Here is a 24,560-nt window from a genome sequence, read left to right as displayed (position 1 = left end):
CACTGACAGCCTTTCCTCTCTCTCTTCTGCTTGGGGCAGCTCCAGGACACTCAGTTCTTCCCACTCGTCGTCCTCCTGCCGAAAGGGCTTGACCTCAATGGTGTGGACAGTCACATGTTGTTGCCAGTCCTGCAGTTCCAGCTCTCTGTCGCTGTCATCTTCCCACCGGGATGGCACTGAGCCTCTGTGTTCTTCCCAGTCGGAAAACTCTTGTCCCATGGAGCTGTCCTCATGGGAAAACTCTTTGCCAGGGGAGTCCTCCCAGCTGGACAGCAGGTCCTGGTAGCTACTGAAATGTCCAGGGGACTCCTCCTCCTGGCTGAAGGATTCAGAGCTGGACCGTACCCGTGGGCTGCGACCTCCTTTTCCTTCTGACTGCTCTTCCTGTTTGGAGTGCTCCTTGTCGCTCAGTCCTTGGGAGCCACTCACTTCTCTCTGGGTCAGCTCTTCCTTGATGTTTCCTTCACACTCATCCTGCCGCCGAAAGGGCTTGACCTCAATGGTGTGGACGGTCACGTGTTGTTGCCAGTACTGCAGTGCCAGCTCTCTGTCCCTCTCATCTTCCCACCGGCATAGCACTGAGCCTCCGTGTTCTTCCCAGCTGGAGCTACTTCCTTCTCCTTGGGACAGCTCTTGCTTGATGTTTTCCTCCCAGTCAGACACTTCCTGGTAGCTCTTCCCTTCTCCTTGGGGCTCCTCTTCCTCAGTGTATTCTTCCCAGTCAGACAGTTTTTGGTCGGCCTTGCCTTGCCCAGGGAACAGCTCCTGCTCAGGGAGGTCTTCCCCTTGGGACACTTGTTGGCATGTGTTATTTTCTTGGGACAGCTCCTGGTCTTCCTCATCTTCCCACTGGGAAGCCTCTTGGTCAACGTGGTATGTCCAGTGTATCCCTTCCCCAGCCAGGGCCCCCTCCTGGGTCTCTTGCAGTGCCTGGACTGATTCCCCCTCTGCCTCCTTGTCTTCTTCCTGCTCACTGAGGATCTGGGTTCGCAGCTCAGGAGCCGAGGGGCTGGAGGGGGAGCAGAGGCTCTGTGGGGCAGGGACTGGGCTCTCTGGGGCAGGAACTGGGCTCTCTTCCCTTTCTTCTGAAACTGTTGTTACCACCTCTGCAGCCCTGCTCTGCTCCAGGTGTCCCTGTGCCTGCAGCTGCTGGATGGATCTCCTGAGCTCAAGCTCAGCCTGGCTCAGGATCTCAGTGCTGATGAGCCCAGCAAAGTCCAGCAGGGCTTGGTTTCCCACTGAGGGTTCCTGTGGGGCAGGGACTGGGCTCTCCTCCCCAACTACTAGAACTGTTGTTACCATCTCTGCAGCCCTGCTCTGCTCCAGCTCTCTCTGTGCCGGAAGCTGCTGGATGGATCTCCTGAGCTCACGCTCAGCCTGGCTCAGGATCTCAGTCCTGATGCGATCAGCAAAGTCCAGCAGGGCCTGGCTCCTCTCTGAGGGGCCCTGTGGGGCAGGAACTGGGCTGTCTTCCCTTTCTACTGGAACTGTTGTTACCACCTCTGCAGCCATGGTTTGCTCCAGGTGTCCCTGTGCCTGCAGCTGCTGGACGGATCTCCGGAGCTCAAGCTCAGCCTGGCTCAGGATCTCAGTGCTGATGAGCTCAGCGAAGTCCAGCAGGGCCTGGCTGCCCTCTGAGGGGCCCTGTGGGGCAGGAACTGGGCCCTGTGGGGCAGAGACTGGGCTCTGTGGGGCAAGGACTGGGCTCTCTTCCCTTTCTGATGGAACTGTTCTCACCATCTCTGCAACCCTGCTCTGCTCCACATCTCTCTCTTCCTCCAGCTCCTGGCTCACTCTCTGCACCTCAAGCAGAGCATTGCCCAGCATCTCACTGAAGATCTGACGCTCTGCCTCCATCAGGGCCGGGATGCCATCTGAGATACTCTCCAGAGTATTGACTGGGGTCTGTGGCAATTCTGGGCTAACTGTTCTCACTGACTCTGCAGTCAGGCTTTCTTCCAGCTCTCTCTCTTCCTCCTCCTGCTGGCTGGATCCCTGGAGCTCAAGCTCAGCCTGGCTCAGGATCTCACTGGACATGTCCTGGTTTGCGTCCAGCAGGGCCTGGCTGCCCTCTGAGGGGCTCTGTGGGACAGGGACCGGTGTAATGTCCGTGGGACTCAGCGGTGCAGGAGCTGAGCTGGGCAGCTCAGGGGCTGCCTCTCCTGCCACCTCTGTGCCCACACTGCTGGGAGAGCTGGACCCCTCCTGGGGAACAGTGTGGGCGTCCTCCTCGTTCACTGGGCCCAAGGCATTGTCACAGACATTGCAGGTGACATCCTCTTTCCTCTGGGACAGCTCTGGGCCCATCTCACCTTCCCCTTGGGACAGCTCCTGGACACTGTAGTCTGTCCCTTGGCACGGCTCTGGGTTTGTCTCGCCTTCCCCTCGGGACAGCTCTTCCTCCATGCAAGACTTCCAGTCTTTCCCCTCCCCAGCCAAGGCCCCCTCCTCAGTCTCTTGCACTGCCAGCAGTGACTCCCCCTCTGTCTCCTCCTGCTGCCCACTGAGGGCTTGGCCTTGCACCTCAGGAGTCGAGGGGCTGGAGGGGGAGCAGGGGCTCTGTGGGGCAGGAACTGGGCTCTCTTCCCTTTCTGATGGAACTGTTCCCACCATCTCTGCAGCCCTGCTCTGCTCCAGCTCTCTCTGTTCCTCCAGCTCCTGGCTCAGTCTCTGCACCTCAAGCAGAGCATTGCTCTGTGGGGCAGGGACATCGCTCTCTGTCCCTGCTGATGGCTCCTGCTCTCCAAAGGCTGGAGAACCTTCTGCCTTTTCCTCCTCAGCACTGAGAGGCCCCTGGGGCTCCTTCTCCTCCTCAGCAGCTCTGGCTGGGGCAGCAGCTGCTGGCTCAGTGTCCGTGGGACTCAGCGGGGCAGGAGCTGAGCTGGGCAGCTCAGGGGCTGCCTCTCCTGCCACCTCTGTGCCCACACTGCTGGGAGAGCTGGGCCCCTCCTGGGGACAAGTCTGGGAGTCCCCAGCATTCCCAGGGTGTAAAGCTTTGTCCCAGGTGGTGCGACCAACATCAGCTCCCCATCGGGACAGCTTTTTCTCCCTCACATCTCTCTCCCTTTGGGGCAGCTTCTGGGCACTGTAGTTTTGGATTGGGTCTTGGTCTCTTACATCTCTGCTCTGGGACAGCTCCTTTCCTCTTACATCTTCTTCCCATGAGGGGAGTTCCCTGGGTCTCTGAACTCTCCTCAAGGTCAGCTCTGTCCCTCTCACATCTTCCTCCAATGAGGAAAGATCCCTGGGTCTCTGAACTCTCCTCAGGATCTGGTCTTGGCCTCTCAGTTCTTCTCCCCATTCGGACAGCCATTGAGGTGGCTTTTTTTCTTCCAAATGGGACAGCTCTTGGACTGTCACACTTTCTTCCCATTGGGTCACCTCTGTGTACCTCACACCGCCTTCTTCCCATTGGTGCAGCTCCTGGACTGTCACCTTTTCTTCCCGTTGGTGCAGCTCTGGTTGTCTCCTGTCATGCCACTGGGAGAGTTCCCGGACTGTCACCTTTTCTTCCCTCTGGTAGAGCTCTCGCTGTCTCCTGGCTCTCCGCTGGGAACGTTCTCGGACTGTCACTTCTTCTTCCCATTGGTAGAGCTCTTGGAGTGTCACATCTTGGCTTCTGGTGACATCGCCAGACCGGGAGAGCTCTTGATCCTTGTCGTCATTCCAGTCTTTGTCCATGTCAAGAAAGGTCCCCTCCTCAGTCAGGGACAGTGGCAGGTCTGACTCGCCCACTGCCCCCTCCCACTGCCCGCTGAGTGCCTGGTCTTCCATCCAGCTGGGCAAGGGGCTGGGGGACTTGGATTTGGGGTTCCTCTTCTGCTTCTCCATCTGCGTTGTCCTCTGCTCTAGCAGGATCCAGGGAGCTGCTTCACGCTGGCCGAGCTGCTCTCCTGGCTGGGGCACCCCCGGGCTCTGCGCTCCTTAAATAGCCCTGGGCAGGGCGGGGCTCTGGGCATCACCGTGGCCCGTGTCACAAAGGGCCCTGGAAGGCACCTGGGATGTCACAAAGGGCCACCATTTAAGCCTCCATTCTCTCTGTCTATCTCCCTTCGGGAGATCTTGCTCCCAGCACCTCCCTGCAGGACTGTGGCACACACAATTACTCCAAAACAAATAAAAGTTACATCAAAAAATAATAAATCATTATAAAATAAAAAATTATTTAAAACTAAAATACAAGAAACTAAATATTATAATAATGATAGTATGTACTCCAATATATAATATTGATAGAAATCTATACCATATATGACAACTACTTATAATATTTAAATATTCCACACGACACCCCGACCTGCGCAGGGCAGAGCCCAGAGGGTTTGGCCGGATGGCCGTGCCAGGGAGGTGTGGGCAGGGGCTTCATGGATGAGGGATGAGGGGGGTCCCTCAGGGCTGTGCCTCAGCCCCGCGGGCTCCGCAGGGTCTGCGTCGATGGCACACAGCGGGGCCAGCGCTCCCGCTGCACGTCGGCAGGGACCGGAGCTGAGCGGGGCAGGTGACACCACGGAAGGACGGGGCCATCCTGAGGCACCTGGACAAGCTGGAGAAGTGGCACCACGAGAACATCAGGAGGTGCCACAAGGCCAGGTGGCAGAACCTGCCCCTGGGTCAGGACAATCCCAGAGTCCTGGAAACATCAAGGCTGGCAGAGACCTGCAGGACCATCCAGTCCCGGCCTCACCAGCACCACCACAATCACCCCCAATCCATGTCCCCAAGGGCCACTTCCAGACCCCTCTGGGACACTTCCAGAGACAGTGACTGCCCCACCTCCCTGGGACACTCATTCCAATGCCTGACCACTCCTGCAGGGAAAAAATTGTTTCTAATCTCTGAGGTCAACCTGCCCTGGTACAGGCCATTTCCTCCCATCCTTTCCCTCGGGCCACGGCAGAACACCCCTCCCCTCAGGGTCTGTCCTGGAGCCTGGCAGAGCCACTGCCTGGCAGCACTGACCCCGTGTCTCAGCTCCCACACTGTTCTCTCCATGGCCTTCCCAGCAAAGCTCACGTGCCCTCAGGGTGAAACACGTTTTCAGGCTGTGTCATGGAGTGTTCACTGAGAGCTACATCAAACTCAGCTGCAGCTTCAGCATCTTCCTCCCTCACAGCTGTTGCCCAAATCAAAACACCTGACACTGTCTACTCCAGAAGGAAGAATTTTATTGCTTCCATCAGCCAGGCTTCCCTGGGAATCACCAACAGGCTGTGCTAGACAGTATCTCTCATGATCTTGCTGAGTTTCTGGATCTTGGACCTTGTTGACATATCCACGAATTTCCTTCAGTTCCTGCCTCAGATCCAAGGGATCTCCGAGCTCCTAAAGCAAAGAAAGAGGGGGAGAGAGCGAAGGAAGCAGCCAGAGCTGCCTCCTGCGCCCCTGGATCCTCCCAGCTGGCAGGAGGATGCCCAGCAGGATGGCCTGGGTGCCTCCCAGCCTTGGGGTCCTCCCCCAGCCTCAGCAAGGTGGATCATCCTCCTCTGGCTCCCTTTCCCTTCCTTCAGGCACAAAGAGCCCCTCCCCGGCCCTGTCGATGATATTCAGGTGTAGAAAAGGAGCCAGCAGCTCCCCCGTGGGGTCCCAAAGCTGAGCTCCTCCCTCCCATCCCGCGGGAGAAGAGCTCCGTGTCCTGCGACAGGGGAAGGCTGTCCGGGAGAAAGAGAAGGCAGAGGGTCCTGCTGTGCAGCTGCCCAGAAACACTCCAGTTAAAGCTGCACACACAGCCCTGCTCTGTGTCAGGAGCACGGGCAGGGCTGGGCAGGAAAGGTTCTTGTCCCCCCCAGCAGAGGCTGGCACTGTGCCCCCCTTAGTTCCAAGCCTTTCTGAGTGCAAGGCAAGCAGTGCCAGAAGGAGAATGGGCAGGCCAAGTGTGACTTTCTTGTCCAGTGGTTCCCACTCCATGCTCTGGGCCAGGCAGATCCGTTGAGGAGGGAATGGCAGTTGCTGTGGCCAATGCCTGGCAAGCGGCGCCATTGGCAGGCTCTGCTTCTGTGGGTGAGAGGAGAGGTTTAGAGAGGTTGAGAGAGCTTGAGAGAGGAGAGGGCAGGGGCAGAGAGGGCAGGGGAGAGGAGGGGAGGGAAGGAGGATTGAGAGGGAAATGGAGAGGAGGGGAGGGGGGAGAGGAGAGGGAGAGGGTAAGCGGGTGAGAGGGAAGGGGAGGAGATGAGAGGGGAAGGGGGAGAGGGGAGAGGGGGGGATTGGAGGGTAGGGGAGGTGTGGGGGTGAGTGTGAGTGCATCCATTATGGAAAGCTCTATGGAGTGCACCCTTACTATGCAATATTTTATAATGTAATGTAATGTGATGTAATATAATATGATATAATATATTCTATATACTATACTACTATTATACTGAAATGTTCCTAATATGTGTATTCCTTAGTTCCTCTCTATGCCTATTTCATAGTATTATAAACAGAGTAACCTATTTTCCTAATCTCAATTAATTAATACACATGAAGTGTCTAAATGACTTAGTGGATTTGGGATAAAGGGAAGGGTGAAAGGGAAGAGAGAAAGGAAGAGATGACTTTACGAGGGAGAGAGAGGGAAAGGGAGAGGAAAAAGAGATGCCAAGTTCTTCTTCCAATGTCCCAGTTGCAGCAGTTCAATCTGGCAAGAAAGACAAAGGAAAAGTTCTAAAAGCCACCCAGCCTTGTGAGTGAGAACTGCCCTGAGACAGGCAGCAAAAGTGAGAAGTGATTGACTTGTTGGTTGGAAGGATGTCAGTGTTGGAAGAACAGCCCTGACTCGTGTGTCTGTCTGGCTCAGCTGTTCCCTTTGGGGTTCTGAAGGCCCAATCAAACTCCCACTCCATCCCTAGGGAGGGACGTGCCCCTGCAGGGCACTGGAGGATGTGCAGCCCCAGGAAATGCCTTTCCTGGAGGAACAAAGGCCTGAGGGCACACTCTGAGTTCCACCTTCTCCCATTGTTCTCAAAGAAGGCAGAAGGGGGTGAGCACCCTCAGACCGTGCTGGGCTGATTTCTCTGCAGGTTGTGCCAGGAGCAATCAGGGAGCTCTTGTTTTACATCTTCAGACCTGATCATAGCTCAGTATTGTCTGAGTCCAAAGCTGTAGTTAAACACTATTGCAGAGATGGGACTGCCACCACATTCCACTGTTTTCTATTGAGGGGGAGCCCTTACAACTTGTGTTATTATAAATAAGTGCTTTTCTAACAACTCTGTGCATTTAGCAACCAAATTCAACCATCTTACCCAGGGATATTTGATGCAGCTGCTTGTGTGTCCAAGGTGGAGCACAATCTTCTTTCTCCTGGGTAGGAGATGGCTCAGGACTCAGCCAACTCCAAGGCTGGGAGAAGCACAAGACACCTTCTCAAAGCAGGATGGAAATTCTGCTTTTTCATGTGGCAAACACACGATGCTGACATTATTACTCCAGCATTTAACTCACTGCCTTGTCTGTAGCTTTGGCTGGAATCGTTGTCAGTTTGGGGGTTAATGGGCAATGCTCATCTAAAGGAGATTGACATCATTTTTACCTGGACTTTGGATCCTCTTCACCAGGCCTGATGCTGGTGGCACAATCCTGAGGGAAAGCTGGAATTGCAATTCCTGAGTGAGGGAAGGGAGAGAAACCCCCCAGCAGAAAGAGCTTGACATCACCAGGGGTGACCAGGGGCCCAGGAGCAGGGGTGGGGATTCCCTGGAATGTGGCATTACCTGAACTGGGCTCAGGGCTCAGGCAGCAGGACCACTTCTCGGGCAAGTGCTCGATGCCCTCCGGGAGCTTCTGCCACTCAGACAGGCGTGAGCCACGTCTGGGCTGGGGTGTCCTGGGGGGGAAACAACATCAGGCCTGGCACAGGAAAGGCTCATTCCCACGACTGAGTGAAAAACAACAACAACAACAGGAGGTGGTTGGCACTCACTGCATCTCCTCAACTGGCAGAGCCAAGGGATCTTCCTCCTCCTTCTTCCTTTTCCTGTCATTCCAGGAATCACTGAGCTTCTCTTCCAGGGCTCCCCTGGTGAGTCTACAAGGAAATGATTTGAAAAGGCCACCTGAAATAATCCAATTCTAGCACAACAAGAACCTTTATAAACTCCAGTGACAGAATAAGTGTATGACCCACTCCAATCTCTCAGTTACCTCTTCCTGGGTGGAATGTGGTTGGTATGCACGGAATCTATTCCAGGAGGATTCCTCACAGAACAGAGGACAGAACAGACTCCAGACTTTATTGCCTGTATCTTGGAGAGCAAAGCAAGAAGATGTTCCACAATTAGTACCAAAGGTGTGTCTGACTGGAGCCGCTCAAGCTCCACCTCAAGGTCAGTCCCACTCATTGAGTCATTATCAAGAAAGTGCTGGAAAAGCAGGATTCAGTAACTGCTAAGGATGCAAAGGGGAGGGTCTGGGATATTAGGAAAGGGTCAGTGGAACTCTGGCAACACGTGCAGGGGGAAAGAGGAGCAGGGAGTAAGAAGGAGGGGGTACTCAAGAAAAAGGTATGGAAGGAGCTGGTTGCATGTAAATCAGGGCTGGGTAGTAACCATGAGCTTTCATTCTTCCTATTTAGTGCAGAAGGGTTTATCAAGTATTTCAGAGTGGGCAACACCATTAGATAGGAAATCTAAATTAAAATACCTGTATTCATTTGTGTAGTCAAAAATCTTGTGAGTAGTGAGTTGGGTTTAGGAAGTTCCAGTGTCAGTGCAGTTCATGGTGTGTCAGTCCAAATCCAGTGTCAGTCCAGGTGATGGGATGTCAGTCTTTGTTGAGTGTCAGTCCGGCTGAGTCATGTCCAGGGTGCTGGGTTTGCTGAGGGTCCCTTGTCATGGACAGGGTTCCCCCCTGAAGGTGGGTTTCAGCCTTCTGTCCCAATTAGTTCTCTTCTTTCAGTCGTTCCTGAAACAGGTCTGAGGTTTGGGGGTCTCTGGTGCTCTTGAGCCCCTCCAGTCCACGGCCACTTCTTGGCCCCATTCCCGCACTTGTGCTGTGCCATGTTGTTCTGATCTCTGGGAAGTCCACCACGGATATTTGTCCTGGAAAATGCTGCTCAACCTGCCATGTCTGGGGCAGGCCTGGCACTAAAGCAGGGCCTAATCCTGGGGCTGTCTCACCAGGCAGGAGCGGAAGAGCCTGCCCAGAGCCCACAGTGCCCGCCTGAGGCGGAAGGGACGTTTCCGTGTTGCTCTCTCTGTTGTCCAGGTGAATGTTCTCATCTACGCCAAGTCTTAGGTAAAATTAGTTAATTTAATCATCACTTGCACATTTTTGCTAGGTGGTCTATTTTTTTCTTGTAGCCCTTTAAGTTCTTGTGACCTCTACAAGCAAAGATTTAGTACAATGTTCTTTTTCTGCCTTACAAACTCTGTGTCCATTTTAAATCATTAAATTCTCGTAACTCATCCTAGCAGGATGAACAATCCATTGTTAGCCATTTGTGGATGAGCAGAAAACATGAAAATTAAACAGCTATGAGGACCCTGTTGTGTTCAGTTCTGGGCCCCTCAGATCAGGAAAAGATCTTGAGGGCCTGGATCGGGTCCAGAGAAGAGCAACGAGGCTGGAGAAGGGACTGGAGCACAAGCCCTATGGGGAGAGTCTGAGGGAGCTGGGGGTGTTTAGCCTGGAGAAGAAGAGGCTCAGAGGTGACCTCAGCACTGACTAGAACTCCCTGAAGGGAAGTTCTGGCCAGGTGGGGGTTGGTCTCTTCTCCCAGGCACTCAGCAATAGGACAAGGGGGCACGATGGGCTCAAGCTCTGCCAGGGGAAATTTAAGTTGGGTATCAGAAAAAAATTCTTTGCAGAGAGAGTGCTCAGGCATTGGAATGGCCTGCCCAGAGAGGGGGTGGATTCCCCATTCCTGGAGGTTTTTAACCTGAGATTGGCCGTGGCACTGAGTGCCATGATCTGGTAAAGGGACTGGAGTTGGACCAGGGGTTGGACTTGATGATCTCGGAGGTCTTTTCCAACCCAATCCATTCTATGATTCTATGACACTTTTGCTCATTTCTTAGTCAAGCGGGGTGGATGCAGAAAATACCTCTGGAAGTCCATGGGCTCAAAGGACAAGCACGAACTTGCTCTGTTGTAGTTTTACTGTGTTAGCCCCTAAACTTTCTTTACTGACTGCCTTTTGTGATGATAAGACAAGATTAACACTGTGTACATACATTCATTTGTTTCATTTAGTGTCTGCAAGAGCCATTTGTTTCCTGAGTACATTTCCTGTCCTGGTTATCAGCAAAGGCTCTTACAGCCTCGCAGGCATCGAGAGGGAAGATTAATATTTTTGTGAGTTTTACTCTAAGCTTTCAAATTACAGAATGAGCTGGGACAGAATAAGATCAGAAATGATACTCAGAAGTGTTCTGCATTCCACATCTGTGATTAATTACTACAGAAAGCACAGTATCCCTTGTTTTTTGCAGTCACAAAACAGATACCTGAAGTAAAATATGTTAGACATTCCTAGTCCTTAGGTTTTTAAAATCCCCTCAGCTTGTGCCCACTGGATCTCTGGGATTTGGCAGCCAAGCAAGACAGTGTTGCCTGGTTTTGTAGCAAATGCCAGGGTGTACTTCAAGGGCGTTTAGACAATAATGAAAATGAAGTAACCTGCTACAATTTTCTTGTGGGTACAAACATGTAAAATAGCAGTTTTCCAATAGGCACTGATGCTAATGATGTTTTTTTTCCACAAAGTTCCTAAGAGCTTAAATGTTTTCTCCATGAAGTCTGTGGCCCACCAAAGTTCATACAATAATTTTATTTCAAAATTACATTATCCCAAGTCCCAGTTAACATTCCTTGCTTTAGTAAAAAATAGAAGAAATTTTCCTTTGGCTACCAAAAGCCATAGTACTTCAGCTTTAAAGCCAGATTATTGTTACTTTAAGGGCTAGAAGGGCATTCTTCAACAGTTCCAATCATTTATGAGCAGAGGCATCATTTTCTGATGTGCCATCTGGCAGGTTAATACTCCCTGAAGAAATAATTGCATGTTTGACAAAGTAACCCAGAGTAATGTTGTCCTTAACTTTCTTTTGCCCTCTTGTAACTTCTTTCCCTTTTCTGTCCTGTGCTTTTCATTCCTCAAGTTTATTTTCCCCATGCTACCACTTTAATTATTCACACTCCCAGCTTTTATTGGATGTTGCTTTTCATTTGCAAGCTCCGGTACCTTTGAAAATAACCAGCAGCAATTACTCCCTCGGGTTTTACCTGCAATTTATAGGATGTTATAATATACCACTTGCAGACAAGGACAAGAAACACCTCTCCCCCAGGGTCTGGAAACATTTATAGCTTTCATGGGTGTCCTGGGAGAGATGCAAATGCCCCAGGCGGGCTGTGGTTCTACATGTGCCCTCCTGCAGGATTTTATTCATCCGTTTGCTGAACTAAACATAATTTCTGTGCATCATTAGAGGCAGAGAAAATGGAAAAAAGCTTAAGGTAAACCAGATCTGACAGTTTTAAGGGCAACTACTAAAACACAGTGTATTTTGAGTGATTTTCGAAATGAAAATGGCAGAGGTGAGGCCACACCTGGACTGCTGTGTCCAGTTCTGGGCCCATCACTGCAACAAAGACATTGAGGTGTCCAGAGAAGGGCAACAGAGCTGGGCAAGAGTCTGTGGAGTGAGTCATGAGGACAAGCTGGAGGAGCTGTGGGGGTTTAATCTGGAGTAAAGGAGGTTCAGGGGGCACCTTATTGCTCTCTCCAACCACCTGACAGGAGAGGGGACCCAGGTGGGGATCAGGCTCTTCTCCCAGGGAAGCAGTGGTAGGACAAGAGGAAACAGCCTCAAGCTGTGCCAGAGGAGGTTCAGGTTGGGCATCAGGAAGAATTTCTTCATGGAAAGAATGGACAAGCATTGGAAGGGGCTGCCCAGGGAAGTGGTGGAGTCCCCTGGATGTGTTCAAGAAATGACTGGATGTGGCACTTAATGCTCTGGTTTAATTGACAAGGTGGTAATTGGTCAAAGGTTGGACTTGATGACCTGTTCCAGCCTAAAAGATTCTGTGATTTTGTGAAATTACTCATTTCTTTGTTTGGGTACTGCCCAACTTGGAGGTTTTCAGCTTGCAGTTTCCTGAACATGTTTGAGTGGCTACCTCAGTCCTCAGAAACTGTCCTTGATGTGAGGTGTAGGTGCTGCTGGGGCTCAGCACCCATCAACCAGAACATGTTGGAAAATGGAAATTTTAAAAGCAGGAGAACAAGACTGTGATGTGAGGCCCCTGATGGGCAATGCCTTTATCTCACACATTGTGTGCCACAGAGTAGAAAACTGTGTGCTGCCAGCACTGTGCTGTAGTTTCACACTTCTTACGTCTGGGCTGGGAGATTGAGGAGCAGGAGAGAAGCAGCGGTGCTGCCCCACATCCCAAGAGCAAGCAGTGCCAGGTTTTTTGGTGGTACGGTGCAAACCAAGGAGTGACCAACCTACTCCATCAGGAAGAAAACATCGAGGTGATGGTGCATGACACCTTGTACACAAGGAAAGATGAACCAAGGGTCTGGCCCAGTGGGCTGGTGCTCATGGTGGGACTCATGTCCTCCCAAGGTAGAAGAAGATGGGTAGAATGAGGAGGATGGTACTCCAGTGAACCAGGCAGACCCCAGCCACTGCCAGGAAAAAGCCCTTTCTTGCCTTCTGGGTTGGGTTCAACAAATTCAAAAATAACTAATTCATCTGGAGAATGGATTCTCACTGAAAGAACGTTGCTTTATGTTAGATATTAAGAAGAAGTTCTTTACTGGGAGGGTGGTGAGGCACTGAAACAGGCTGCCCCACCCCTGGAAGTGTTCAAGGCCAGGTTGGATGGGGCTCTGAGGAACCTGGTCTAGTGCAAGGCATCCCTGCCCATGGCAGGGGGTTGAAACTGGATGATCCTTAAGATCCTTTCCAACCCAGACCATTCTATGATTCTGTGATTTTGACATTTGGAGGAAAAAACCAACAAAAACTTGCACCTTTCCAAATGAGCTGCCAGGTGGCACGTGAGACTTCCTTTCCATTCCACCAGCCAGTTGGTTGCTTTCTGCAGAGAACAACTTAAAAGTTATTTAACTTTCACTTCCTGGGCGGTGCAGCACTGACAGTTGGCCTCTCCCTTCCCATTGCCAGCAGGAGAGGGACAAGGAAGGGGAGGAAGAGGAGGAAGAGAAGAAAGAGAAGGAATAATGAAGTCAAGCCGGCACTGTGAGTAGAGTTCACCCCTCTAGGTTCATGCTCTCCTTAGGTTGGAGCCGCCTGAGACCCCTCTCGTCATGGGGCAGGGGAGGGAGGGCTGTTCTTGGCTGAACACTCAGCTTTCAGGCTGAAATAATTCATGCTCGAATCTTAAATACAATTTTTTTTTTCATTTATTCCCTCTGTTAAAGTCGTGCTGCACACAGGTGGGTTTGGATTGGCAAGGTGGGGCAGCGTGGGGATTTTTAATCAGCTAAGAATGGGGAAAGAATAAAACAAATACTGTGCTTGCATTTAGTGCTTTAGTTGCTGCCAAGGGGCAAGTGAACACCTGAGGGAGGGAGGAAATTGGGAGCTGCCATAAGGTAGGACTGCTAATGCAGGACATGAGGGAACGGCATGAGGTTGCGTCAGGGGAGGTTTAGGTTGGATCTAAGGAAAATGTTTCTTTACCCAGAGGGCTGTCGACCAGCACCTCCAGATCCTTTCCTGACAGCACTTTCCAGCCCCTCTGTCCCCAGCCTGGAGCAGCAGAGGGTTGTTGTGGCCCAAGGGCAGGACCAGGCACTCTGCCTTGTTGAACCTCATGCCATTGTCCTCAGCCCATGGATCCAGCCTGTCCAGACCCCTTGCAGAGCACTCCCACCCTCTGGCAGTTCAACAGTTCCACCCAGCCTAGGGTTGTCTGTGAACTTACTGAGGGTGCCCTCAATCTGCCCCCATCCAGGTCATCAATAAAGCCTTCCCCTCATCCACTCAGCAGGTCACCTGGTCATAAAAGGAGATCAGGTTGGTCAGGCAGGACCTGCCTTTCTTTTACCTGTTCAGTTGTCCTGTATGTGCCCTGTGATTGCACTCCAGGTGATCTGTTCCATGATTTTCCCAGGCACCACAGTCAGATTTAACAGCGTTTATACTTTCTCTTCCACTTAGGTAAAAAGCTGCAATGTTGAGACTGTTTTGCAACCAAGTACTTCTGTAGTTTTGATGAAAAATAGTGCAAAATCATTGTAAAGATAAACATGTCAAGCCAACAATAGAAAAAGCAAAACAAACCCAGACTGATGGTCTTATAGATCTTTACAATGCACCACACCCCATCACCTCCCCAAAAACAATCACTAAACTCTCTCAATAAACTTGTAGTTTTCACTTCATTCTTCCTGGGTTTTGTCTTTGAAACTTGTGAGTTGGTCTCCTTTACAAATTAAATGAAATTTGATAATAAACCTGGTAATTATTATAATATTAAGGAGAGAAAGTAAGTTTTGTTCTGCTTGGTTCCAGCAGCCTCGTTATTTGTGCATGTGAACTTTGTCAGAGTTTATGTTCACACTCATTCTGTGAATGAATTGTTGGAGTAATTTTCAGTATTTACTGTGAATTTGGACCACTACTAGTTGTAGTGTGCAAACTTTCTCATAGGTAATAGTTAATGAAATTTGTAATATCTGAAGATTCATTATGTTACTCTTCCAATCTTAGTCCTTTGATTAAAATAATATTTTAAGTTTCTCACAGCATCTTCCTTACAGTCACACAAACGTTCCTGCAGTGTTATGTTGGCCTTTTTATTTTTAAAGCCAGGTAGAATGCAGGAATAACCACATGCACAAATACAGGATATGGAGTTAAAGAGGTAAAATCCAATTGTTATAGTGGACTATAAACAGAACCTGAGTCAATAAAGTCGAGTCATGAAGAAAAAAAAGAAGTCCAAGATCCTTCTGTCATGAATAACCAGAAGTGAAGCCTCAAGAATGTGTTTGTTAACTAATGTGTTCATTTTGCAGAATTTTTCAGGATTTGGATGCAGACCAGTTGGGCACAATTCACAGGAAACTGGTAGAACCTGCAAAACAGGACTTGAGGAAGACAAGTTAAAAATTTGGCCTTCTAGAGAAGGGGTGGGGCAGAAATCTTAGAGTTTACAAAAGGCAGTTCCAAGGAGGAAGGGAAAGGAATGGAGTATCTTGAGAGTGTATACTGTTATAAGGAAGACTTAGGCTCAATAATACACATTTTCTAGAAGGCTGGAAAGTGAACACACTGGATATTTTTGGACATTTGTTCTGTGGAAGTTGGTTTTCAGGACTATAAAAGTAATAGTTTTCTTTTTTCACTTTAACAGACCCTTATTTTCAAGGACGTGTTTCTTTACACGTCAGAAAGTGTCTCATGCCACTAAAAACCAGTATGTTCCACAATTGCAGTGTGATGTTTTCTTGTGTAGCATCATAAATTACATGGTGCATTTCTTTTAGATCAGGAATGCCTGTTAGGATTTCTGGTGTTGAGGAAGATTAGATATTTAATACAAAATTTATTTATATTTCTCCAAAATCCAAGAAAATTGTGGATTCTGTAGTTTTCCCAGTGTGTAGGTGTGCTGCTAATACAGTCCATGGAAACTGTGATGTAGCTGAGAAGGTGAAACAGTCATGTTGGAATGTCTTCATCAATGACACGGGCAGTGGAATTGAGGGCACTCTCAGTGACTTTGCAGATGACACCAAGCTGAGTGGTGTGGTTGACAGTCCTGAGGGATGGGATGGCATCCAGAGGGACCCAGACAAGCTCAGGAAGTGAGTCCATGGCAAACTTCTGAAGTTCAGTATGGCCAAGTGCAAGATGCTGCACATGGGGCAGGGCAACCTCTGATATCAGAACAAGCTGAGGATGAACAGATTGAGAAAAACCCTGGGGAGAAGGGCTGGAGGGTGCTGGTGGATGAAAACAGGGCTTTGAGCTGTCTGTGTGCTCTGGCAGCCCAGAAACCACTTATGTCCTGGGCTGCATCTAAAGCAGTCTGGGCAGCACCTGAGGGGGGATTCTGCCCCTCTGCTCTGCCCCCATGAGTGTCTCCACCTGAAATGTTGCATCCAGCTCTGTGGTCCCCAGCACAAGAAAGGTGTGGACTTGTTGAATCTGATTCAGGGGAGGCCACTAAGATGCTCCTGTGGCTGGAGCTCCTCTCTTATGAGGAGAGGCTGAGATAGTTGGGATTGTTCAGCCTGGAGAGGAGAGGGGTCCAGTGAGACCTTATAGCAGCCTTCCAGTGCCTAAAGGGAGCCTACAGGAAAGCTGGAGAGGGACTTTTCACTAGAGCATGTAGTGACAGGACAAGGGGGAATGGCTTTAAACTGGTAGGTTTGGATCAGATAAAGGATGAAGTTTTTCACAATTAGGGTGGTAAAACACGGGCACAGGTTGCCCAGAGAGGTGGTGGATGCCCCCTCCTTGGAAACATTCAAAGTCAGGCTGGACAGGACTCTGAGCAACCTGATGTAGTTGCAGATTTCTCTGCTTATTTCAGGGAGGTCAACTAGATTACTTTGAGGGTCCCTTCCAACCCAAATTATTCAATGATTCTATGAATGCAGTCAGAGGTCATTGTGTGAAGAAGATTCTTTGGGCCTCCTTCAGTTATTTTTACCCAGCATGTTAAAAGGATGGATGGAGGGTAGTTCCCTGTATGGTCGGTGTTTTAAACCATTCCTGTAGTGTTTGCCTGTCACAGAAAATCAATCAGGTATTGTGGATTGAGGGGAGACACATGGGGAGTTTGCTGCCTGAAGATCAAGTTTTAGAAATGAAAGGGGTTGTCAGAGATGGGAATGGAACAAATCCTCTTGCCACAGCTCTGAAGACTGTGGTTAACACAGGGTACCAGACAGAAAAGAGCCAGTTTGTGTAGCAATGCCAGGAGAAAATACAAGGTTTTGTCTGCTGCTATGAAAATATCTTTATGTCTTTGAGGTTTTTTTTGGCTTTGCTTTTTCTTTTTCCCCTTACAGATCTTGTGAGATTAACAGGACTCTTGTTGGCATCACTGGCTGCTTGGCATTTGGGACAGTTCATTGCTGCTCATGTACCCCAAACAACAATATCTAATGCTGAATTTCAAGGCATCAGAAAGAAACCAGTGTTGAGGGGTGTGTAGTTACTTTCTTTTTTATTCTGATACTATATCTGGTGTTGTGCATTTATATGCCAAATGATAAATGGCTTGTTAGCTAAGAAATTATTTAGTATGTGCTACTACAAAAATGAAGTTGGCTGTGTTAATTAATGCAAGGCTAAACTTTTTCTTAGACACTATCATTGAAGAATCACAATGTCAGGTTGTATTTGCCAGTATGCAAATGTAATTAATTGAACAGTGGTGTAAGAACACCTTAGTTATTTGCTGGCATTTAAGTGTCAAGCTGCAGGTTTGGTTATATCACATATATTTCATAATTATGGTAAACTGTTGAACCACAAACCAAACTTTGTGATTAAATTCTCGTTATTTTTTATCTCTAATCTAACTAAGTGCTTTAATGTGTACATTTTCCTCATTCTGTGACTGTTATTGCATAAAGGAAGGCTTCAAATGAGATTGAGAGCTATTAACTTGAAGCTATTGGTAGGAAACCTTCATCCCTTTAGCCCTTGTTTCCTGTTACATGGAACAGCACAGTAATTGCTCCAGATTCAAATCAGATCGTACTGAATGGGACATTTTTCCCTGGATAATTGTGCAATTGGGCCAAATATCAATTTGAGAGTCAATGATAAAGGGCTGACAAGCCTGTGATAATGTTGCCATGATACTGGAAAACTGGCAGGACTGAGTTCTGTGTGTGTTTGAGCTTAGAGCATTGACATTTAGTGATTCATTCCATGCAGAAATTGTTTATGCAGCATCCAAGGAAACATTTTTCCATCTTTGCTGTCATAGCCCCAGTCCCAAAAAGGCAGAAGTGTGATCACTGGAGCCCCTGCCCTCCTGGGAATTATGCCTATCGGATCCTCAGTGGTGGTGGCAAAGAAAAGATGGCCAAAATTTGTTTTGAGGACCAGCTGTAAGTACCAGTCTAACTTTACATCCAAAACAAGTGCTTTTTAGTGTGAGGAAGGCTATTTCCCTTTGGCTCACTAGCAGCTAATGAGCTCCTGGCAGGGGGCTCCTTTTCTGGTGAAACCTTCAGAATATATGTATGTATATGTATATGGATGAAGTGACAGAATGTAACTGGTTTTTCCTGGTTTTATTTTTTTAACCGAATCTCAGGCTATTTAATTTATCCCTCCACATAGGCTGCATTCAACAGTCAGTTTCCAGTATGATTTTTAATTTCCATGGTGCAGAAGAGCAAGTTTACACATTCTTGAGTAATCAACACCTTCTGAAATTCAGGTTCTTCCATGGCTTTTCAAACTGAACAGGTAGAATGACTGAACCTTTCAGTCCACAGAGAATAGTGCCACAAACCCACATTTTATCTTGGGGGATTTTTCTCCTTTATCTTTCTGGCTGCATTTGTATGACGTCTTTGCTTGATCTGGCTCATTTTGAAAGGCTCCTTGTTGAGGGAAACTGGCTGATACAATGGGCAAGATTTTTTAGCCATAGCTCTTGTTTACTACAAAGTCTTGAATTAAATAACTGAAAAAAAACCCCCCACATAAATATCAGAAAATTGCTTAGCACTGGTAAATATAACTTTGGATCAGATGCATTTGAGTGATACTGTACTTATTTCAATTCCAGGCTCATAAGTGAAAGGAATGGTAATGTTGGAAGAGGTATAAATATTGCCATTGTGAATTGTAAGTAAGAAAAAGTGTTAGAAAGAAACATATTTTTGTACAGCAATAAATTACATATATTCTTGGGGGGGCTTGGGATTTTTTTGTTCACTTTATGGGTGTTTTTACTAGCTAGTATGGGAGGGAAAGGAAAATACTGCAAACTTGATTCGTGTTAAATGTTAGAAAAACATCTATGTGAGAAAATCTTCTGGGTAAACAAAAGAAACATGTTCAATATCAGTGTAAGAAAATAGAAAATGTGTACATAGGAGTGGTGTAAGTGTAGTTTACTAGACAAAAAAAGCCTGTAGCACAGCAAAAATATCTGTGATCTCCAGCAATAAGACTGAACTTCAGCTTCAGTCCTTGAAAAAATTGATCTGCTGCTCCACTGATTGGAGGAAGCAGGAACTAAGAACTGCAGGTCTGCCACAAGGTGCAGCCACCATAAAAATTTCTTTTCTAGACTTGGTCAGTGGACAGAAAAACAAACTAAAAGCTTGATTAATATTAAACTGCCGTTAAAAGTCTTTGTTTACAGTGGGAACCATTGAAAAGCAGAAGGTGCACTTTATTCCAGATCTGGAGGCACCATTTTGATTTAGATGTAGGGGAATGGTGATGAAGTGCAGCATTTTCAGTAATGGATCCTGGGAAAAATGAATTCCTAAATCTTGTAGGGGGAGAGGAGGAAAGGGAGTTCACAGGCGCAGTCAAGCTGGCTTTGATCACAAAACACATTCCTAATTTTTTTTTCTCACTATTGCTAAGCAAGGTCTTGACCTTGTCTAAACTTGCATGACTTTGTTGAAGGTTAAATTAACCATCCACAAGAATCTCTGCCAATTTTTTTCCAGTCTAACTACTACGTTTTTTTCCAATAATCATAAAAACTTTACTAGTTATAACTGGTAAACCATTAAAAAATGAGTTTACAGTGAACAGCTGTGGAGTAAGAGGGCAAATACTCCTCTTGAATACAATAACAAGATTATGGCAAACAGGAGCATGTAAATCTGTCCATTATCCTGCACTAATCTGCAGTGAGACATTGTCTTCTGCATGTCCTCTAATTAGATCAGTCACGCTGATGACTGTGCTCAATAAGTGTCTTATGGCATGACAGTTTTATTCCATAATGATTATACTTCTCTGAAAGAATATAGGCTTTTATAAGAAAGAGGATGGAACTATTAAGCCCAAACTACCAACACAGGGGGAGAGGGAAATAATTTTGTGAATTTCTGCCATCCCCAATACACCTCTTCCATTTTTTGTGACCTCAGCCCAGGTCTAGAATTCTATTTTACCACTGACAGATTTTTGCCACCTTTTCCCCTCATCAGCACTGATAAACCTGCCATGCAGAGTCCTGTGCTGAGAATAATCATGATTTTACCATAGATAGATCAGAGGTAAGCCCAAAAAGAAACAGGAGCTGCTGGATCTCACTAGAAATGAGCTGATGCACCCTAAATAGAAAGGTCCTCTCACACAGCTGGGTTCCAAGCAGGGTCTTGGACACTGAAAATCAATTCACTCAGTTGGCATGAATTTAGAAATTTGTAAAATATATTCCAATGTACACATCTTGTTTAATCAAAGATAAGCACCTGAACAGCAGCATAGTTGATGATGAATATTGACCAAAATATTTTGGAATTGTTAATCATTTCCTTGCCCAGCTTCTGAGGCAGTACTGATGATTATTTTGTTTCTGTCTGCTGACATTCCAATGCTATGAAAGCCTGAACATCTCAAACACTGCACGAATAGTCTTAAGCTCCTTCAAATAGTCTTAGGCTTAACCAATTTTCCTATTGATGGCTGTGACTTAGTGTAGTATATTTAGCTATAAAAACATGGAAGCACACAGAAAATTGATTTTTTTTCCTTAAAATGAGAAGTAATTAAAGTGTTTTTGTCACATTTGTTGGATTCAGAGACTACATGAAACAAAAGATTGTCCCCGATCTTAAACTTATGCTATTCCATATTCCTGTTTAAAAATTGAAACAAAAGAAAGCTCAGAAATTAAATAATATACAAAATTAGAGATGCCTAGCTTTAGCTGCAAATGCTAAATATATATGCTTAGTGAATGAAATAATATTTGCTCGTACTTACATAAGTCTTTTTTAATTACAGATAAAACAGGAAAAGTTACAGCAACAAAATTTTTTGACATGTGGGCAGGAGGTAAGGAAAAGGGTGAAACAGAGATTTTGTTAGTGTTTCAGCATTAAGAAAGGACTTGCATTTATATCATTATTCTGCCCTTTCAAATGACTGTGATTGTATTATCAACAGGAATAAGCTGGAAACAAACAGCCACTGTCTTCATAAAATATGCTCTGGCCAGATATGATGACAAATGTTGCCTTAAAAGCTGGATTTCTCCTGTTGGTTCAAATATTAAATTGTCTCTTTTTTTAAAGTGTATTGCTCTTTTCCCTTTTTTTTTTCTCTGCTCCATTATTTCAGTCTGGGAGGAATAGTATTTAATCAGATACTACATCCACATCCTTTACTCAACAAAATCCCTTTTCGTGACAAATTTTGTTCTATTTTAGTTGCAAAATCTTCATATGAGTTATGCCAGTCTGTCTCTTAACATCCTTCCACATAGCTGGAAAGAGGATCTACTTGAAGAATCACTTTTAACACATTTTCTACACTTTGAATGTTGAGTTTCTTTGCCTATTGGCAAGGAGAAGCAGAGTAACAGAATAATCTGATGCACTGGAAGCTGAGTCTCTGACTCCTTAAAAATGTTTGTGACCTTCTGTGCATGAATAGGAATGTTGGGTGTGTGATGAATAATGAGTTGTGTGATTGATTCCACAGACCATTCCGAAGAGATGATGACTTTCCTCAGGAACGCCCCGGCAGGGACCCTTCTGCTGATGGCGACTCATGATGATGGAAGCACCTTGTAAGCAGGTTATTCAGGCTGAGGAACAGAGCTGGAAAATCACTATTGAGTAATGGTGTGAAGGAATGGTAAATTCCACTCCATACTCAGAATGGTTCCCTCATTTCCTGCCTAAAAGATTTTGACTCCATGTCCTTTCCATGATTGCACATATCATGTGTGTTGATGCCCTCAAAGATGGACAATTGCATTATACTGTTTAAAAGCAGCCTAAAAGGGCACTGCTGTTACCGCAGGGTCACAACTTCCTTTATTCTTAAATGTTATTTATCCACACCTACAATTATGATGTACCCAGTTTACATTCCTCCTTACATCTTAAGCTGATTCCTCAGATGCTTTTGAATCTTAAGGGGGGTTCAGCTGGATTCATGATACAATAATTATCCAGGAAAAGACTTAATCCAGATTTGATGGCCTTGTCCTTAATTAAGAAGGGTTGGGACATCAGATGGTGTTTGGGATACATTTTTCTTTCTGCTACGCTGTTCCAAACAGGTTGTATTAACATCAGGAATGTATTAAGGAGGAAGCAAATTCCATTGCTTCAATGTGAACTCTCCCTGTGAATTCAATGTCATGCTACTAACACAGCTCTCAGGACTTTTTAATTCTCATTTTTGCTTCTTCTGGCCTAATGGTCAATGTCAAGCATGGATCAGCTGTGATCTTTTTCAGCAGTTTTCACAGCCTGAGTTTGTAACCCTTTTTTTCACTATGTCTTCCTAGGTTGAAAAATGATGCCAAAAAATTAATAGAAGAACTGGGAAGTAAAGAAATAATGAATATAAAGTTCAGGTCAAGCTGGGTTTTTATAGCTGCCAAAGGCTTCAAGCTCCCAGATAATATCCAAAAAGAAAAGGTCAGGTTTATTTTATTTTCACATTACATTTGTCTGTATTTCAGGTATAACTTTCAGGTGCAGAATTTTTGAGTTAACTTTAATAACTGTAGGATGTTTGTGCATCATTCTGTGCATCATCTGTGGAACTGGGCCATGTACACAACTGACTTCTACCTCACCAGGACTAAATCAACTGTAGACAAATTTCAGAAGTGACCAGAGATTCTCAAGAGTCTCAGTTTGGAAATGTTCAACCTGATACACTGTACAAAGACCTATATTTTATTCTGGAAGGACAAATTCCAAAGACTTCTAAAAACTAAAAGACTCTTATATGAAAATTAGGTTGTGTTAGATGGGCCATGCAAATGCAGCAGTATCTGAACTACAAAATCTTTGGAATAAGTTGCCCTCAGGATTCAGGAGGACTAAAATTAGCATTCTTTTGTATGGATCTGCATCTCTTTGCACATGTGACCTTGTGTTGACTTTCTGTAAGCCCAGTTATGGTCATTTCTATGAGAGAGGCAAACAGAAATGAGAAAACCCAAAACAGAGAGCAGGTCCCTTGAGGATGCCGATTCCCTCTAAAGCCTTGTCAAACTTCCATAGTGGGTTTTGGTTTTTGGGTTTAGTTTGGTTTGGGTTTTTTTGTCCCAGATTACAGAATAACAGGATGGGTAAGGCTGGAAGGGTCCACAGTTGCTCATCTGGTCCCTCCTCTCTGATCCAGCAAAGCCATCCCAGAGCACATGGCACAGGACTGTGTCCAGACATCTCTGGAATATCTCCAGTGTGGAGACTCCACACCCTCTCTGGGCAATCTGGTCAGTGCTGGGTCACTGCACAACAATTCTTCCTCCTGTCCAGGTGGAACTTGCTGGGCATCAGTTCCTGCCTGTTCCTCTTGCGCCATTGCTGGGCCCCCCGAGAAGAGCCTGGTCCGTGCTGTGCCCTCTCCCTGCAGGCGCTGACAGCCATGGAGAGGGGCCCTCTCAGAGGCTGCTCTGGAGGCTGAACAGCCCCAGCTCCCTCAGTCTGTCCTGCTCCCAGAGATGCTCCAGGCCCTTCAGCATCTTTGTAGGTCTCCACTGGACCTGCCACAGGAGCTCCATGTCCCTGCTGTCCTGAGGAGCCAGAACTGGCCCCAGCACTGCAGATGTGCCTCCCAGGGCTGGGCAGAGGGGCAGGATCCTCTCCCTGACCTGCTGGCAATGCTCTTCCCGATGCCCCCCAGGACCCCATTGGCCTCCTTGTACCCTAGGACACACTGCTGGCTCAGGAACAGCTCTTTGTCCACCAGGACCCCCATGTCCTTCTCTAGAGAGCTGCTCTCCAGCAGGTCAGCCCCCAGCCTGTGCTGGTTCAGAATGTTGTCGAAATGTTCTTCACATTTCGGAGCTTCAGCTGGACAAAGGCATTCAGTTTAGTGTATATGTCAGTCAGCTGGGAAATAAATAAAGCACTCTGTGTTAAGAGATAAACTGGTAGAATCTTCACCCATTATGTCAAGAATGACGTGCTACTTTCCTTCCCAGTTCTCCATCACCCCTTTCTCTTGCATAAGGTTTGGCAAACTAGTGTGGAAATGGAGAGAACGAAATACTGATTTTTGAAATTTATTTTACTCTTACAGATAAATCACTCTGACCAGAAAATGAACAGATACCATGGCTGGCCAGCTGAAATCCAAATAGAAGGCTGTATACCCAGAAACCTCATTTGAACAAATGCATATCTCATTAATAAAGTTTTATATTTTTATATTTGTGACTCTTGTAAATGGCTTCCAAAACACAATAAGCATCGGAACATTAATTGTAAAATAAGTCATATGCACAGGTTTTAAGCTTTCTTTCCTCTCTATAGTTTTATTCTAATCTGAAAACAAATAGTTATTTTGATGAGAAGTGGAAATAAAATACTCTGCCTTGGAATTACAATGTTCAAGAAGTCAGTCATAAACTCCAGGATTTTGAAAGTGAGTATACACTGCCATTGGTAATTTCAGGAGTTTTGT

General features: G+C 46.8%; 1 protein-coding gene across 1 annotated transcript; it reads left to right on the top strand.

Annotated features, from left to right (window-relative positions):
- The first annotated feature begins 12,460 nt into the window (after window positions 1–12,460).
- On the top strand, window positions 12,461–24,266 carry FAM3B (FAM3 metabolism regulating signaling molecule B). Its single transcript, XM_071568897.1, has 9 exons — window positions 12,461–12,551; window positions 15,604–15,766; window positions 16,941–17,116; window positions 17,908–18,031; window positions 18,721–18,779; window positions 20,910–20,960; window positions 21,609–21,696; window positions 22,426–22,558; window positions 24,177–24,266. Exons 1-9 carry the CDS (start codon window positions 12,461–12,463, stop codon window positions 24,264–24,266), a joined length of 975 nt encoding a protein of 324 aa, XP_071424998.1.
- The last annotated feature ends 294 nt before the right edge of the window (window positions 24,267–24,560 follow it).

This window comes from Pithys albifrons, chromosome 1 (genome assembly GCF_047495875.1).
Source record: "Pithys albifrons albifrons isolate INPA30051 chromosome 1, PitAlb_v1, whole genome shotgun sequence".
NCBI classification, from domain to species: domain Eukaryota; kingdom Metazoa; phylum Chordata; class Aves; order Passeriformes; family Thamnophilidae; genus Pithys; species Pithys albifrons.
Note: the sequence above shows the minus strand (reverse complement) of the source record. Positions and strands in the feature narration are given on the sequence as shown.